The sequence below is a fragment of the Penicillium malachiteum genome (assembly GCF_028827825.1).
Source record: "Penicillium malachiteum strain IBT 17515 chromosome Unknown utg000002l:1.0-8849297.0:1.0-8852440.0, whole genome shotgun sequence".
NCBI lineage: Eukaryota > Fungi > Ascomycota > Eurotiomycetes > Eurotiales > Aspergillaceae > Penicillium > Penicillium malachiteum.
The window spans coordinates 8,291,358-8,307,516 of NW_026643095.1; the positions used below are offsets into that span (position 1 = coordinate 8,291,358).

The following is a 16,159-nucleotide window of genomic DNA, read 5'->3' on the forward strand; positions in this document are numbered from 1 at the left end:
TGATCCATATATTCTACCGTGACTTTTTCTCTTGTGGGCGCTCTGACTACCACTGGCCAGAAATAACAGTTTTATGTCTTTGCGGTTTTATTTATCAGCAGCGTGTTTTAGTAATGAATGCTCGATGCCCAATCTGTTATTTGATTCTGTGTGGATTCTTCATGTACAGTAGATAGCAGTCCCTTGATCAATTTGATATTTTATAGCATGATAGTTTCACGTGTTTAGTATTTACTGAGCGAGAGAGTACTGGTAGTATAGTATGAACCATAAGATGGCTGTCATTCAAGTTCTCTATGAAGTCTATCATCAACAATCGTAAGTAGGTAAGGACAGTTAGCCCTGCCTAATGCATCTCATCACATCTTTCAAAGGTATCTAAATGACTGAAATATCAGGGGTCGTTCTGATAAATGCAGACCGAAAAATTCGACCAAATGTTCAAGCGCAATCGTATATGCGTAAATCATCAAATTTAAAGGACGGTGCGAATAACATCGTCAATGGCCTGAGCCACGTACTTGACATTCTTCTCACTCACTATTGCAAAAAATAGTTACTATATTGTCCAGGATGAGCACAGAGAAACACTTACAGCCACTGATAGATGCTCGGCCAGACTTGAGCAGGTAGATGTGGTACTGGTCCTTCAGAGCGTGGACTTGCTTGATGGTAAGACCAGTGTAGGAGAACATGCCGTTCTGTATGATATTAGCCTCTTGTTGAAACTTCACTCAAAGTATAGAGCCAAAACTTACCTGCTCGATAATGTGCTCCCAGGTACCGGGGGTCTTCAAGCGAACCAGCTCATCGTACAAAGCCTTACGCATAGACTTTATACGAGAGCTCATAACCTCCAAATCCTTATGCCAATCGGCAACCAACTCATCATTAGTCAAGATCTTCTTGACGATAGTGGTACCAATACGGGGACCCATGGAGAACTCGCCACGAATAAGATGGCATAGGTTGTTCACCACAATATCACGGATAGAAGTGGCACCGCGGCTAGTCACGTAGTGGAAAGCACCAACACGCTGACCGTACAGACCAAAGTTCTTCGAGAAGGACTGTGCAACACACATCTCCATATCCGGCTTGTTGTTGAAGAAGTATCGCACAGCCCAAGCATCCTCCTCAACGGAACCCGAGGCGAAACCCTGATAGGCAGAGTCGAAGAAGGGGAACAAATTCTTACGCTCACACAAATCCGCAATAGCCATCCATTGCTCCTTGTTAGGGTCTAGACCGGTAGGGTTATGCGCACAAGCATGCAGCAGAACTGCATCACCTTCCTCCGCCTCAGACTCCAGCGTGGCGATCATGCCTTCGAAATCGAACGACCGCGTCGCAGCGTGGTAGTACGGGTATGTCTTTCGGGGCACACCGGCCAATTCCCAAATCGTCATGTGGTTCGCCCATGATGGGTTCGACAGCCACACGGAGCGCGGCTTCATGTGGTGCGCCAGGAACAGGGAACCAAGGTGGTTTGCACCAGTTCCGGCGACGGTCTGCACGGATGCAATGCGTGCCTTGGCCTCGACGTCACCGTTGCCGCTCTCGAATCCAAACATCAGATCCCGCGCCAGTCCTAGGAAGGGAACGTCGCCCTCGATCGCGGTGTATTCGTGTCGCATGAGGTCGTTCTCGGCGGCCAATTCCTTCTCGGCTTTCTGAACAACTGGCAAGGGCCATGGCTTTCCGTCATCTGTACGGTAGACACCGACGCCCAGACTAACTTTCTGTGGGTTGGTATCGGCGAAGAAGGCGGCGTTCAAGGCAAAGATCTCGTCACCAGGGACGGGAGCCACATTGAGGCGGGTGGGGACTGGGGCCATGATGGTTTATAAAAATTGTATATATGAAGTTTTTGTGTGCAATTGGAATTGAATTCTTTGAAAATAGTGCAGTAACCTTAGGGACAATAGTGTAATGTTCAATGGGGGGAATTCACGGAATAAAACCCGAATGTATGGGTCTGAACTGGGGATGCTGAGTCAACCCGATATCGCATTCAAAGATCTTTTTTTGCCCGCGGGAACTATCGCTTAATGCCGGTTTCCCCAGATCTTTCATCGAACCGGATCTTCAAATTCATCTTTTGAGATGTCACGAGGGTATATTTCCCATTGTTAACCGATATGAAAGAAACCTTGGTTTCAAATTTGAAGGTTTCGGTCCACCGGCACGAGTCTAGTGATACTGTTATCGGCGGGGGACGTCATCAAAATGCATGCTGACTCGCGGACTGGTGAAAGGTTAGATTCGTTTGAATAGATAGGATCAAATGACCAAGGATGCAAGTAAAGACAAAATAGGCATACTTCCTAGTATAGATCTGTGCACAGACAGGCGTCCGAGTACTACTACTAGTACTAGTAAGATCACCTGGGCAACTTGGTGTGAAAGAGATCCATAGTAGAGATATATTCCAGTCTAGGGTCCCATACCAGGTTCCACAAGCACACTGCTGACAAGATGAGGCTATTTGCATCTTGTAAACTTGAGCCCGAGGCGTCTCGAGTGTCTGAGACGATCAAATATTGAATCATAACAGTGATGTGAAGAAAAGATTGATGGAGAAGTGCCTATCATGTTGATGAAGTTGGGATAAGATGCACAGGCGGCCAAAACCCCGCGTATCACTCTATAAGCCAATCATTGCGCAATGATACTCCCCGACTTTAATTTCCCCTCACAGTTATAAGCAGACATCTCAGATGCGTTCCAGAATTATTACTACTCAATAACTTATTTTATCTCTGAAATCAAATTTGAGTAAATTGGTCCTACAAACATGTCTCAGCAAGAGTATCTGGTGGATAACCCGGCTCTCCATAAGCCGCAGTTCAATGAGATTCAACAACCACTACACAACAGTATTCCCGCAGAGTTGGTTGATCGATACGATCCGGTCTATGTGGAACATTACAATAAGCACAATGCAGGGCGTTTACATACTCACGAAGTTCCAATTGAAGAGTTTCGAAAGAACCCTGCCCGCTTTCTAGTCGCCTATGGTCGTGCCCAGAGTCCCGACATTTATCGCATCACTGAGCAAAAGTGCCCAGTGAAGGGAGGCGAGATTACTATTCGTATCTTTGAGCCTCATCCAAAGTTAAATGAGCAGGGCGAGCAAAAGAAACGTGCAGCTTATATCAACTTTCACGGTGGCGGATGGGTATTCGGAAACCTCAGTACGGACCATGATTTCTGCAAGACCCTTGTCGATGGCCTTGCCGGAGACCTTGTCGCCTTCGATGTGGACTATCGCCTGGCGCCTGAGAATCCCTTCCCAATTCCAGTAGAGGACTGTTGGGCGGCTTTCAATTGGGTATGCAGCTTCCTGACCTCGGGAACTACTGGTGTCCGATTTGTCAAGGCTAACATGAGTTATCTGTAGATTCGCACTGAAAAAGCCACAGAATTCAATCTTGATACTGGCAGGTTTGCTGTAGGCGGTGCATCCGCCGGCGGTCATCTTGCAGCTGTTGTTGCTCATCTTTGTCGCAATGAGGGAATTCCTCTGGGGCTACAGGTATTGATTGTGCCCGTGTGCGACATGCACCATTTCACGCCCGAAGGAGAGTTCGACAGGGATAATTGCCCTTATGAATCTTATCGAGAGATGGAGTTTGCTCCAGCATTGCCCATGGCCCGTATGGCATACTTCCATCGGCACTTCCTCGGCGTCCCTCGACCCCCACCCTCTGACGAGGTGAGTTTTCCAGCCAATTGTTTACATTGGACCCACCTGACTTGTTTTGATCAATTTGCAGGACTGGAAGATCTCCCCCATACTTGCCTCTAGCTTTGAGGGACTAGCTCCAGCTCTGGTTTCTACTGCCGAGCTTGACCCGCTGCGTGATGAAGGCGAAGCGTATGCAGCCAAGCTGAAAGCTGCAGGGGTACCGGTAGAATTGAAGCGGTTTCCGGGGGCTCCGCATACTTTTCAGGCTTTAGATGGAATACTTCAGATTGGGCAACAGGGCAATGCAGCTGTGATTGCGGCATTGAAGCGGGAAGTCGGGACATGAAGATGGATCAAATCAGATAAATAGATGATGATCTATCGAGTTCAGGGGATGAACGTATAAGCGCACCGGGACCATACAATACAATTAGAATACCAATATTACTTCGTCATTATCTTTATTTTGCCTGTCACCGCTCCACGGCAGATCGGCCCAGCGGTGTGGTATTGTTATGCCGATACCGGGAAGAGTCGGCTCTACCAAGTCGGAGTTGAATGTTTCTTCTTTTCTTCTTTTTTTTGGTTGCTGTTTATAAAGGGAGACCCTTGTCCTCATCTTCCGCGATCTTCTCCACCCGAGCAAGCCATTGGGCCCTTTTTCTTGACTTGTAGCACAGCTTCAAGCTTCCACAAATCACAATGAACCCTGTTACCTCCCGAGCCGCGGTGCGCTCTATGGCCACCTTGACACATGCGGCCAGAGCTGCCAACCCCGCAGCCCGCAACCTTGTGTCGGTTGCTGCTCGTTCCAGCCGGGCTTTGAGCTCCAATAGCCGTCTCGGCCAGTTCCCCCGCCTTCAGCATGTGAACAGCAAGCGCGCCTTCAGCACAACTTTCAAGATGGTAGGAACAGAGCTTGGAATCTACTCAAAGAGCTAGCCCTATTAACTATAATGCAGTCTTCCGGTGTCCGTGTTGAGAGCGATGCATTTGGTGAGATCGAGGTGAGTTTGAATCCTGGAACTTGAAATCGCTGAATGCAGAGTGCTAACCTGAGTCTTCATTACAGGTCCCTGGTGACAAGTACTGGGGTGCGCAGACCCAGCGGTAAGCCGAACCAAATCGAACACCCATTTTAGATAGCATATATCGCAAGAGATACTGATGAGATATGGGGAATTAGCTCTCTGGGCAACTTCAACATCAACCAGCCCCAGGACCGTATGCCCGCCCCCGTTGTCAAGGCTTTCGGTATCCTGAAGGGTGCTGCCGCTGCTGTTAACATTAAGTACGGCCTCGGTAAGTGATATGGATCGAAACACAGTATCTTCATGTTTGGAGAAGCTAACTTAATGATCTATAAAGACCCCAAGATCGGTGAGGCCATTCAGCAGGCTGCCGCTGAGGTTGCCGAGGGTAAGCTGCTGGACCACTTCCCTCTGGTTGTCTGGCAGACTGGCTCTGGCACTCAGTCCAACATGAACTCCAACGAGGTCATCTCCAACCGTGCCATTGAGATCCTTGGTGGCCAGATGGGTTCCAAGAAGCCCGTCCACCCCAACGACCACGTCAACATGTCTGCCTCCTCCAACGACTCCTTCCCCACTGTCATGCACATTGCCGCTGTTCTGGAGCTCGAGAACACCCTCATTCCCTCTCTCAAGAACCTGCGCGACGCTCTGCAGGTCAAGGTCGACAACTTCGAGCACATCATCAAGATTGGTCGCACCCACTTGCAGGATGCTACTCCTCTCACTCTGGGCCAGGAGTTCTCTGGCTACGTCGCCCAGCTGGACCGCAACATCGAGCGTGTTGAGGCTAGCATCCCCCACCTCCGCTTCCTCGCTCAGGGTGGTACCGCCGTCGGTACTGGTCTGAACACCTTCAAGGGCTTCGATGAGGCCATCGCCGCCGAGGTCACCAAGATGACCGGCACCGAGTTCAAGACTGCCCCCAACAAGTTCGAGGTTCTGGCTGCTCACGACTCCGTTGTTGAGGCTTCCGGTTCCCTGAACACCCTGGCTGGTTCTCTGTTCAAGATCGCCCAGGACATCCGTTACCTCGGCTCCGGCCCCCGTTGCGGTCTGGGTGAGCTGAACCTCCCCGAGAACGAGCCCGGCAGCTCTATCATGCCTGGCAAGGTTAACCCCACCCAGTGCGAGTCCCTCACCATGGTTTGCGCCCAGGTTATGGGTAACCACGTTGCTGCCACCATCGGTGGTATGAACGGTCAGTTCGAGCTGAACGTTTTCAAGCCCGTCATGATCAGCAACCTGCTCCACAGTGTCCGCATCCTCTCCGATGGTATGGACAGCTTCCGCAAGAACCTCGTTGTCGGTCTTGAGGCCAACGAGACCCGCATCAACTCTCTCCTGCACGAGAGGTATGTTCAAACCCCCTTTCACTACTAATTTATCCCTTGCACTTACTAATTAACTTCTTAGTCTGATGCTCGTGACCTGCCTGAACCCCGTTATTGGCTATGACATGGCCTCCAAGGTTGCCAAGAACGCCCACAAGAAGGGTCTCACTCTTAAGCAGAGTGCTATGGAGCTCAAGGCTCTCAGCGAGGAGGACTTTGACAAGCACGTCCGCCCCGAGCTGATGCTTGCTCCTAAGGAGTTCAAGTAAACGGACAGCATAGCTGTTCAAAATGTGCCACTATCAAACTAGTTTAATAGGGCTTGTATAACTGAATCAGAAAATTGTATTTCTGCACGAATAAACCTTGGAATTCATGACCTTAATCTTGCACTCCTTATGTAGATATTGTGCATAGTCACTACTATAGTGGGGCTATGATGGGTTATAAATAGGCACCGAAACCCCTAGACTGAGATCTCCATATGATGAATCGAATATAATCCGTCAGAGTAGTGCAATGTCTGAATTTAATGCAATAAGAGCCATACTTAATTCACCAAAAGCAAATTCAGAGGCAGTGCTCCAAGAATCCACCAGTGGTATGAGCCAAGTATTAATAGTAAGAGCCCCAGGGGCAATGTCTCACTCCCGATACTAGTACCGTGGTTGTTGATTTCTACTGCTATTTCTGTCACCATTTCTCCTTCCTCCCTTTTTTCACCTCATCAATTCTAGTATATTAGACTAGAAATTAGAAAGCGAATTCTTGGGAATAATCTCCAAAAAAAAGATTCATCCCATTAATTAGACACATATTTCTTCGTATCCGTCGATCTCCCTTGCGCTAAAACCCCGCCGACTACCAATTCGCCCCCCCCCTGAGATCAAACACCTCAAAAAAACCCGTCACGGTCTCAATTCTCCTTCCGCAACCTATAACTGCTGCTATACACAACTCCCAATCTCACATATTCTCTATTGAAACAATGGCAACACCTACAGTCACTCAATCCACTATCCCAGTCACCGATCCCAAAACAATGTCTTCAACCATTACTCCCGTCGACATCTCAACAGATGGTCCCCTCTTCCCTGCCTCCCTCATCTCTCCTGATGTGATCGCCCTTCTTCCAACAGATTATACCGTCCGCCCACTCCGCCGATCAGACTACCAGCGCGGATACCTAGATGTCCTGCGCGTGCTGACAACTGTCGGCGAGATCAGCGAGGAGCAGTGGAATAAGCGGTATGAGTGGATCGCATCACGAAATGACGAGTACTACATGCTTGTTGTCTGTGATGGCGCAGATCGAATCGTTGGAACGGGCTCGCTGATTGTTGAGCGCAAGTTTATTCATGAGCTTGGCATGGTTGGTCATATTGAGGATATTGCCGTTGAGAGTGGTCAGCAGGGAAAGAAGTTGGGTTTGAGGATTATTCAGGCTTTGGATTTCGTTGCCGCTCAGGTTGGCTGCTATAAGGTATGTCTCATCATCTTCTTTTTCTGTGGACCTAGAGGGTTGAGGAGTGTTATGTGTACTGGGTTAATTCGTTAATAGAGTATCCTGGACTGCTCCGAGGCCAACGAGGGCTTCTATGTTAAGTGCGGGTTTAAGCGCGCTGGTCTGGAGATGGCTCACTACTACTAAGCGTGAGCTTTATTGGAGTCTTCGGTTCTCTTTCTAGATTCTGTGGTCCGTGATCTTGGGCCTGGCGTTCATGACATATTTGGAACTTCAAGTTGGATAGGCTTTCAATACTGGGTTGTCCTTTTTTCAAGGAAGATTCATACACGGTGCTTGGAGGATTGTTTTGTTTAGAGAAGAACCGGCCCATGTCCTTGCATGTATCCCTGGGATTTCGTGAACCCTGATTTTGGACTGGAAAGTGAGCTCAAGGCAGAGTACTATTCTCTTGCGTTATACCACGTCCGAGGTCACAGCGTTGGGTGTGGAGAGGACAAGCATTAAATAGTGTAAATTTATAGAAGTGCATTCAGACAATTCGAGTCATCAATACCTAGTGAATCAAACTTGAACATTTGAAGGGCACTGTATACTTCCATTTTGATTTAGTCTCGAGTCTATCATTCTTTGTACTCGCTGGAGTTACACACTACATCTGTGATGACCACTTGAAGACAACCTTGGAATCAAAAAGGTCATAAGTCATTGGCATACAATAATTTCCTATAAACCATATGCAGACATAAACCATTTGCAGACAGAGTATGAGTCTGTCGAGTCCTTCATCATGGATGAGACAGGTCCAACCCGTACAAGGCTCATGACCTTGACCATGACAGATCACCTAATGATAAGAACCAAGACATTGCGGTGGGTGAATAATTTTAATTGGAGATTCCTTGTCCCATTTTCTGCATTTCATAGTATTGCATAAATAACAAGGTTAAAAAAATTTGGTCCTAAGCCTTAGTCCTTACAGACAATACTCCAGCCCATTGTCCGCAAGTGCCATCATATCGCAACCGTCAAAAAGAATCAACCATCCAGCTTTTTATGAGAGGGAAATTTAGCGGGACTTGGCGGCGACCTTGGGGGCAGAGCCCTTAGCACCCTGCTTGGAGGCAATGCGCTGAGCACCACCCTTGGAAGCGGCGTTCTTGGCCTTGTCGGCCTTCTTCTGGGCAGCGGAGGCGGCCTTCTTCTCCTTGGCGTCAGTGATGGCCTGCTTGCGGGCAGCCTCACGGGCCTCGGGGCGCTGAGAGCGGCGCTCCTTGATCACATCGAGGGAGGCACCGACGATAGCACGCTGGTGCTTGACGGCACGGCGGGTACGCTTCTTGGCAACTTCCTGTATATCCGAAGACCGATCAGTATTTTGGTTTTTAATATTGCATATGCTGTGCATCATTCCAAAATGAAATGTGATAGCAATAGTCCTCCTCTTGCGCCGTTTATCAGGAACCACAGAATATTGTCGATGGAGTATTTGATATTCCACGGCCTTGTTTCCACATAAAATCGAACAGATAGACGAAAAGGGATTTGGTAACCGACCTCAGAGATACCCTTGCGGTGCTGGCGACGGTACAGGACGGTCCAAGCAATGCGGCGGGGGTTCTTGCGCTGGAGGAAGAGCGACTCGGACTTGCCGTTCTGGAAGCGGAAGATCTTGCTGTCACCACGGATGAACAGCTTACCCTGAAACAACGAAAAAAACCAATATTAGCAATCTGAAGGTGTTCCCACATCGAAATCGAATCCCCGCATAACTGTCTGCGCAATAAAGTCCCGATCGAATGGCGGATACGTTGTTCGAATAATCGACGAGAAAAGGAGGTAGCTCGTAAAAAAGGCGCCTTGGTGATATCTCATAACGTTGTGGTGTCGTAATCAATTGTCGAATCGAATCCGCACATTCTTTCATTTTCCTTCTCGCGCAGACGGGGTTTCGAGGGACAGGAAACAAAACGCACCTTGCCGGGGTAGATCTTCTGGCCGCTGAAAGAGTCGTCGTAGGTACGCATCTTGACGGTGGCGGTTGGCGTTGGTGATGGTCGAAATTCGGGGTTCACGGTTGTAGCGTCGCTGGGTCCAATTGTGGTGCGCCTCGCTAAAATGCGTCACGTGTTGCACTCTGCCCTTTCGGGATCAGATCACATGATCTTATCACAAGCTATCTTATCCTTATATTATCGAGGCTTATCGCGATTAGGTTCTTATCTTATCATTAGAAGGAGTATATACAATGACTCGTAGGATTCGTAGCATAGGAGAGGCGGGGGAGAGTATCGAAGGCAAAGTACGGGGTATGAGGTCACGGTATAGATATGACCTCTGGACTGATCATATGACGAAGGAGAGCTTCACTAGAAGTATTCATTCATACTTGCAATTTTCTAAATTTCAGATCCTTGGACTTTGTGGATGAAAAGTAAGTAGTGCCCGTTGAGTGAGCTTTGGACTCGGAGTATGGAGTACACTGTCTGCAAGGTGCATACTATGTGCCGCCAATCCTCTGATCCTTTCTCAGGGTCCCCCTTATGTGCATGTGCCATGTGTCAACAGATCCACATAGCCTTACATGCATCCTTGGTCATTTGACCAACTGCTGCGGAATGTTGGAAGGACTCTCAATTTCCAGACTTAAGCTCACCTACATGACGGCCCCATGGCTGAGCTGGCTATCTTAAGCTGAACCGTTTCTTTTTTTAATCAAACACGGCGGGAACATTGAAACTGCTAGAAGCCTTCCATCCAACTATAGAATTCGGAGGATGATAAGGCCAACCCAACGGGAGTGATGTTGCAATGCATGAAAGATTGTCCTGGAACGAAAACTCATACTCCATCCAGGCGCAAGATTTAACCCTTTTTGTCACTGAGCAACCCTTGGGCCAGGAATGAAATGCAGCCCACCATGAATGGATGGGGCTGGAGGCGGACTGTACATAGTCACTGTCAGTGTTTCAGGGCTAGTCGTTCAAAATAACATGATCCCGAGATCCACTGAGCTACCTTCTTTTCCACGTGGATTATCTTCATAAGTACGACAAATACGAAATTGATGCGTCTTGAGCCTCCAATTACGAGCCATCCAATGGCGGTATGTGTTATACATTAAAGGCTTTACATTCAATTAGCGGAAGGGACGGATGAGAATGAAAATCAAAATAGAAATAGGTAGAATTTGAAAGTCTTCACTTAGGATGCAGATCTCTGTAAATGATGTTTGCAATATCTGCAAAAGTCAACGAACTGTCGAAGACTAAACTGTTTAAGGTGTTCAGCTCCCCACTATAACGGACTCCGGAATTTGCAGGTCCGAGGAGTGCTGGAGTTGTGAAATCCCGATCTCGATATGCCGGATCTTTAGTACGAAGCTGTTGAATAAGGGGGCGGAGTTCTAATTTCATATCCCAGAACGCGGGATGTAAGGGTGTCCACGTTGTTTCCAGGATACCCTGCATGCAAGATGAACTAACTTCCTTGACAAGGATGAATATGATGAAAGTCATTTGTCGGAGATTCTCCCGAGATGAACCGATGGATTTTTAGGGGGGTGGACTCTTTTGTGGATCCCTAAACTACATTTACTACTCTTGGTTAACAGTTCTCCTAAGATCGGGGCGGGATGTTCTTTTTTGTGGGGCTGTGTAGTTCTCAACAGATGACATCGATTTCAATTGGTCATCGTAGTCTGGAATGTCAAACCGTACTAAAATTAATAGGTTATTTCAGATCAGCGGTGGCACGGAGAAGATTATACGCGAATCGACCCGTTCAGGCGCTTGGGGCAGAAATGACATCTGGATCAGCGCCGTCGTGCAGCTAGCCTCTTTTGGTTTAACGGTATGGAGCACTCACATCTCCACTCACGATGGCTCCAGAAGAACCAACTAGTTTAGACGACTCAGCCAATCAAATACTATTATACGTTATCTAAATCGAGTTAACGCATCAACATGATTCTCGCTTGGATACTTCCGTACTATTTCGCGATCTACTCATCTCCATACAGAAAGTTGTAGTCCGTATGCGGCTTAAACTTCATACATTGTTGGGGTTTTCGTAGCCACTCGTAAAATTAAGGCCCATGTCAATTACGTCAGAATGCATATACTAGTAGACGAGCAAGTACGGAGTAGTGGCACAAGAAAAACCCAAGTCGGAATTGGACAAATTTTCAAATGTTGGAATTTCAAATCTTCATTACGGATTTCGGATCGGATTTGATGTCTCCAAATCCGAGGAGAACGGGGTTCAAGTTGGAGGAATAAGGCAACTTTAAATCTGATTACCCCAGTAAAATTTGATGGGGTCTTCAGTCTTGAGGATGGAAAGCTTGTCAATCCATCCATGCCAGTGCGCAGGGGTCACTGGCAGGGCTGAACAGGGGTAAGGCTGTTCGACGTTCCAGACGTACTTTGACCCCTTGGATCTATTTTCATTCAAGTTTAGTAGCGGTGTTTGCTCTGTACTTTCAGCTTCTCAAAAAATGGGGAGATTTGAATAATCCGTAAAGCCATGTCACTCCGTGGTCCGTTCTAAATCAATCGAACCATATAAATCTGTAGATAACCATGTAGATCAGTAATCTGTAGGGCTATGAATACTCCGTGGCCCGTTCCAAGGGTAAGTGTAGCCCTAAAGGCTAGGGCGGCCCCCGGGGCGATCCTCAGTGCGAATCCATAACTCGCGCAATGGTCCCATTCCGGTATAGCGTCCGAGTCATCTTGGCAAAGACTCTTGCATCATTTTGATTGGTTTTGCCGCCTAAAATCAGTTAAGTTTGGGTCTGTGCTTTGATTAAACTTGACTCCATGTGGTCTGTGGAGAGAAGCACTGGCGTTGGGCATGGGGACGATCCCCCTACGAGTCACAAATTGGAATAACGTATTTTCGTTTAACGGAAAACAAAAAGAGAGAAAGAAAGAAAACAATATTATTTTATCTCTTACTTAAAAAAAAAAATCAAAAAATATGATAGAAAAAAAAAGATGCAATACAAAAATGAAACAGTTGCTTTTGATCATGTGACCGTATATCTAGTGCATCTACCAAACTGACTTAGTATTAGTCCCGTTCAAGGATCAAGATGCTCCGAAAGGTCCGCGGACGTTTCTTTGCCATCAAGGTTTTGAATTTCAAATCTGGCCCCACCATTCCTTTTTCGATTTGCTTCAATCCATATCGCGGGCGAGTCCGTTGGTGGGGAGTGGGTCCATCCAAGGTGCTTCACACTGACGCGTCAACCACTAAGGAAAGGATCTTGTTCTTCCCTCCACAGCCCCTGTAAAGCGCCTAACGATAAAAATTAAAATTATAATCAAAAAAGGATAATGTTCCAAATGACCCTCGTACCTTTTACCCGAACTAACAGGGCCAGTGAAATGATCGACGCTCATTACTGTTTCGGGTACACTGGCAGTTAAGCCTGGTGGGGGCACAGGGGAGTATTAATTCTTCACATCCCCCGCCCTCTGAATCATGTTCTTTCAGAAACAAATCACTTACTTCCTATCTTCACTTGATCCAATTCTTGACAATAAATCCCGACGTTGACTCTCTTCAAAATGGGTGGTATACCATACAAGTCCCTTGGATGTGGTATGTGCAAGAAGCGCAAGATTAGGGTTTGTTTGTCCATCTATGAATTCTTGAATATGTACACGATAACTGACCATGATCTTCCCTTCCAGTGTGATCTTGGACAGCCAGAATGTGCTCGCTGTATCAAAAAAGGAACTCCCTGTCCTGGTTACGACAAAGGCCGTAACTTTGTCCATCATACCATGGTTACCCGGTTAGAGCACCAAGGCGTCACCCAGCGGCCAATTGCTCAGCTTGTGGGACACATTAAGCCTCTTGCGCTGCCTGCTTCTTTTGATATGAGTGCTCAAACTCGCACACAGCTCTTCTCTACTTTCTTGAACTCGTTCTTTCCTATCAATCTTGGCCAGTTTGGCAAATCAGATAGCTGGTACTACCTGATGACCCGGTTTCCCTCAATGGCGGGCGAATCAGATTTGCTAGATCGATCTATTATTGCACTTGCAGCTGCATATGTGGGGAAATTGACCAAGGATAAGCAATTGAAGCGCCAAGGAGTGGAACTATACAATAATGCCATTTGCTTGATGGCGCGCAGACTCAGCGGTGGGGATCCCCCGACCCTGGATGTGCTTTATGCGGTTACGGTATTTATCAAATATGAGGTTAGCTCGGAGTATTCTATCTTCATTTTGTTCACAGCTGACATTTCTTTTCAGATTTTACATACCAATGGCCTGAAGAATTGTTTGACTCATATCCAAGGATCAAGAGCTCTTATGAGGAACTACAAATATGATCACAGTGATCAGATGATCCGCGCAATGATTACCCAACAAAACTGGGCCTCCGTGAGTCCATCCCAGACCAATATACTGCATTCGATAGCTAATAATTATTTCAGACATATTATGTTACCGATATGTTATATCGAAAAGAATTGGACTGGCAAGCAGCTAGCGAAGCGGATGGTGACACACCACTCAACGAGCTATTCCGTCTAATTGCAGAGACATCATTTCTACTGGATGATCTAGACCGGATCGGTCAATTAGAATACATCTACTTGCCAACAGCCTGCGAAGCGCTCCTGCAACGTTGCTATGAGTTCGAACACAAGCTCCAAATGCAATGGCTTGCCGGAAAAGCGCTAGAGCTCGACGGAAAGCCTGTCCCCTGTTTAGCTGAGCAGCTCCAGAGTTCCACCAAGGTCTTACCGTGGGACCCCTGCCTCAAACCCTACGAATTTGAATCCTTGGAAACCGCAAAGACATACCTACTCTTCTGGGTTGCATCTATCATTGTCCGTCGAATCATTTATCAAGTTGAGGGCTTCTTGGCTCCGAATCCGGATCCTTCAGCACTATTATATTATGCAAGTGAGATCTCGAGGACCGCAGCCTACTGTCTGCAACCGAAGAATCGAATGTGCACGGGACAGGTACTCCTGCTTGCGATTTCACAGGCTAATAAGGGGTACGTGGACTGCGGACATGTGGAAGGCTTTTACTGGAGCCAGAATATGTACCAGGTTTTACAAGACAGGGGTTTCGATGTTGCGCCGATCGTGAGTGAGATTGAATGGGCTTCTTGGAATGAGGCTAGGATACGAAGGGAGGATATGGAGAATCTTGCCTTCTTAATACCCCAGAATGTGTTATAATAGAATTCTATCATTTATAAAGACCATATACATAATACAATAGCACTTGAGAGCTTACATGAATCTTAATCAGCGTCTTATTTTCTAAACCAACATTTGAATGTCGAATCTTGAGAAGAGAACCTCGAGTATCCCTACATAATAACAGGAAATTCAAAAAATATCTGTAAATTTGACTCTATGCAACGCCTCCTGGTAGAAACCATCTTGCTAGCAAGGATGGAGCAGCAAGGACTAAACGCTCAAAAATAAAAACACAAGCTCGCCTGCCCCAATGATATCCACCTGGTTGAATGCCCTTCCTATCTTTTTCTATAGTCACATCACAGTTGTTATATCAAGTCATGGCATGTGTTCGGGTCCACTCCTTAGCAGTCTGGATAGCCGCGGGCTCATCATCCTTCCAACGCTGGGCGACATCGTTGGCAAGTGGGTCGTCAGGATTCGGGGCACCGAGGAGAGCCTGGATGGAGAGAAGAATGGTACGGATCTGGAGGGCAGGAGACCAGTTGTCTGTGTGTGGAGATTTGATTAGTATTCGAGTCATTATGATTGCTTGGTGAGGGGAATCCGCTTACTCTTCAAAACATCCAAACAGATACGGCCAAGACGATCAATATTGGGATGATAGATCTTTGTAAGGAAGCGAATCTTGGGAGGAGTCATAGGGTAGTCATCGGGGAGGAACAGTTCCAGGCGAAAGATACCACCTAAGGGAATAATTTAGTTATATTGATATTTACGGTGATTGATAGTCTGCAGTTGATACTTACCCTCGTAAGGCGACTGCGCAGGACCGTGGATGGAGACATCAAAATAACGCAGGTTGTCTTCGTGGGGCACAGCGTTAATTCCAGGAACGCTGCAGCCATGAAAAATACACAAATTAGTCCGTGGCATGATATAATCAATTCGACTAGACTCACGGCTCGGCCATAAGCCGTTCGGTCTCTTTGATGATGCGCTTCGGCAAGGCCATGTTTGTAGACTTGGGAGGTGTGCTGCGGAATGCCGGGATAGAATGACAAAGATTGGGGTGTTGAGTGAGAGAAAGAAACTCTTATATACTGATTTCGGAGCCTAAAAATTGCAGTTCCAGTCAAGAGGTGGTGGTATTCAGGTATGAAGGTTCACAGACGATAAACCAGAGGGGCACACTTGCATCGCGGGGTTCTGCCGTATCCCGTAACTTCCAAGGTTGTACGCCACACAATAAAGCTAAGCCACACCAATTCAACGCCACACCCGTTATTCCTTATCGGAGCTCCCCCTGCACACGCGAGTGCTCATCTTCAAGCAAAGTCAAGATCTACAGCTATCATGGGATCCTAAGCTCCATTGCGAGCTTTGAAATTCTGGATGTTCCCTCACTGTAATTGTATGACATAAGCGACAATACCAATCTCAGGTTGTGTGAACTTG

At 47.2% G+C, this 16,159-nt stretch overlaps 7 protein-coding genes across 7 annotated transcripts; 4 read left to right on the top strand and 3 right to left on the bottom strand.

Moving 5' to 3' along the window:
- Window positions 1–475: 475 nt before the first annotated feature.
- N7483_006088 (putative aspartate transaminase) lies at window positions 476–1,838 on the bottom strand (the record flags this gene model as incomplete). Its single annotated transcript, XM_057089525.1, has 3 exons — window positions 476–540; window positions 596–701; window positions 759–1,838. 3 exons carry the CDS (start codon window positions 1,836–1,838, stop codon window positions 476–478), a joined length of 1,251 nt encoding a protein of 416 aa, XP_056949354.1.
- A 959-nt stretch (window positions 1,839–2,797) lies between these two features.
- Window positions 2,798–4,037, top strand: N7483_006089 (alpha/beta hydrolase; the record flags this gene model as incomplete). Its single annotated transcript, XM_057089526.1, has 3 exons — window positions 2,798–3,334; window positions 3,404–3,718; window positions 3,780–4,037. The coding sequence occupies 3 exons, from the start codon at window positions 2,798–2,800 to the stop codon at window positions 4,035–4,037; spliced, it is 1,110 nt and encodes a 369-aa protein (XP_056949355.1).
- Window positions 4,038–4,393: 356 nt separating this feature from the next.
- Window positions 4,394–6,325, top strand: N7483_006090 (class II fumarate hydratase; the record flags this gene model as incomplete). Its single annotated transcript, XM_057089527.1, has 6 exons — window positions 4,394–4,597; window positions 4,654–4,698; window positions 4,764–4,801; window positions 4,878–4,993; window positions 5,060–6,077; window positions 6,139–6,325. The coding sequence occupies 6 exons, from the start codon at window positions 4,394–4,396 to the stop codon at window positions 6,323–6,325; spliced, it is 1,608 nt and encodes a 535-aa protein (XP_056949356.1).
- A 719-nt stretch (window positions 6,326–7,044) lies between these two features.
- On the top strand, window positions 7,045–7,707 carry gup1 (glucosamine 6-phosphate N-acetyltransferase; the record flags this gene model as incomplete). Its single annotated transcript, XM_057089528.1, has 2 exons — window positions 7,045–7,539; window positions 7,618–7,707. 2 exons carry the CDS (start codon window positions 7,045–7,047, stop codon window positions 7,705–7,707), a joined length of 585 nt encoding a protein of 194 aa, XP_056949357.1.
- An 883-nt stretch (window positions 7,708–8,590) lies between these two features.
- On the bottom strand, window positions 8,591–9,548 carry N7483_006092 (60S ribosomal protein eL24; the record flags this gene model as incomplete). Its single annotated transcript, XM_057089529.1, has 3 exons — window positions 8,591–8,872; window positions 9,079–9,222; window positions 9,498–9,548. 3 exons carry the CDS (start codon window positions 9,546–9,548, stop codon window positions 8,591–8,593), a joined length of 477 nt encoding a protein of 158 aa, XP_056949358.1.
- Window positions 9,549–13,097: 3,549 nt separating this feature from the next.
- On the top strand, window positions 13,098–14,737 carry N7483_006093 (Zn(II)2Cys6 transcription factor domain-containing protein; the record flags this gene model as incomplete). The annotated part of the gene is made up of 4 exons (XM_057089530.1): window positions 13,098–13,157; window positions 13,224–13,721; window positions 13,794–13,925; window positions 13,979–14,737. 4 exons carry the CDS (start codon window positions 13,098–13,100, stop codon window positions 14,735–14,737), a joined length of 1,449 nt encoding a protein of 482 aa, XP_056949359.1.
- A 337-nt stretch (window positions 14,738–15,074) lies between these two features.
- N7483_006094 (E2 ubiquitin-conjugating protein UBC13) lies at window positions 15,075–15,716 on the bottom strand (the record flags this gene model as incomplete). Its single annotated transcript, XM_057089531.1, has 4 exons — window positions 15,075–15,250; window positions 15,316–15,447; window positions 15,511–15,599; window positions 15,664–15,716. 4 exons carry the CDS (start codon window positions 15,714–15,716, stop codon window positions 15,075–15,077), a joined length of 450 nt encoding a protein of 149 aa, XP_056949360.1.
- Window positions 15,717–16,159: the final 443 nt, after the last annotated feature.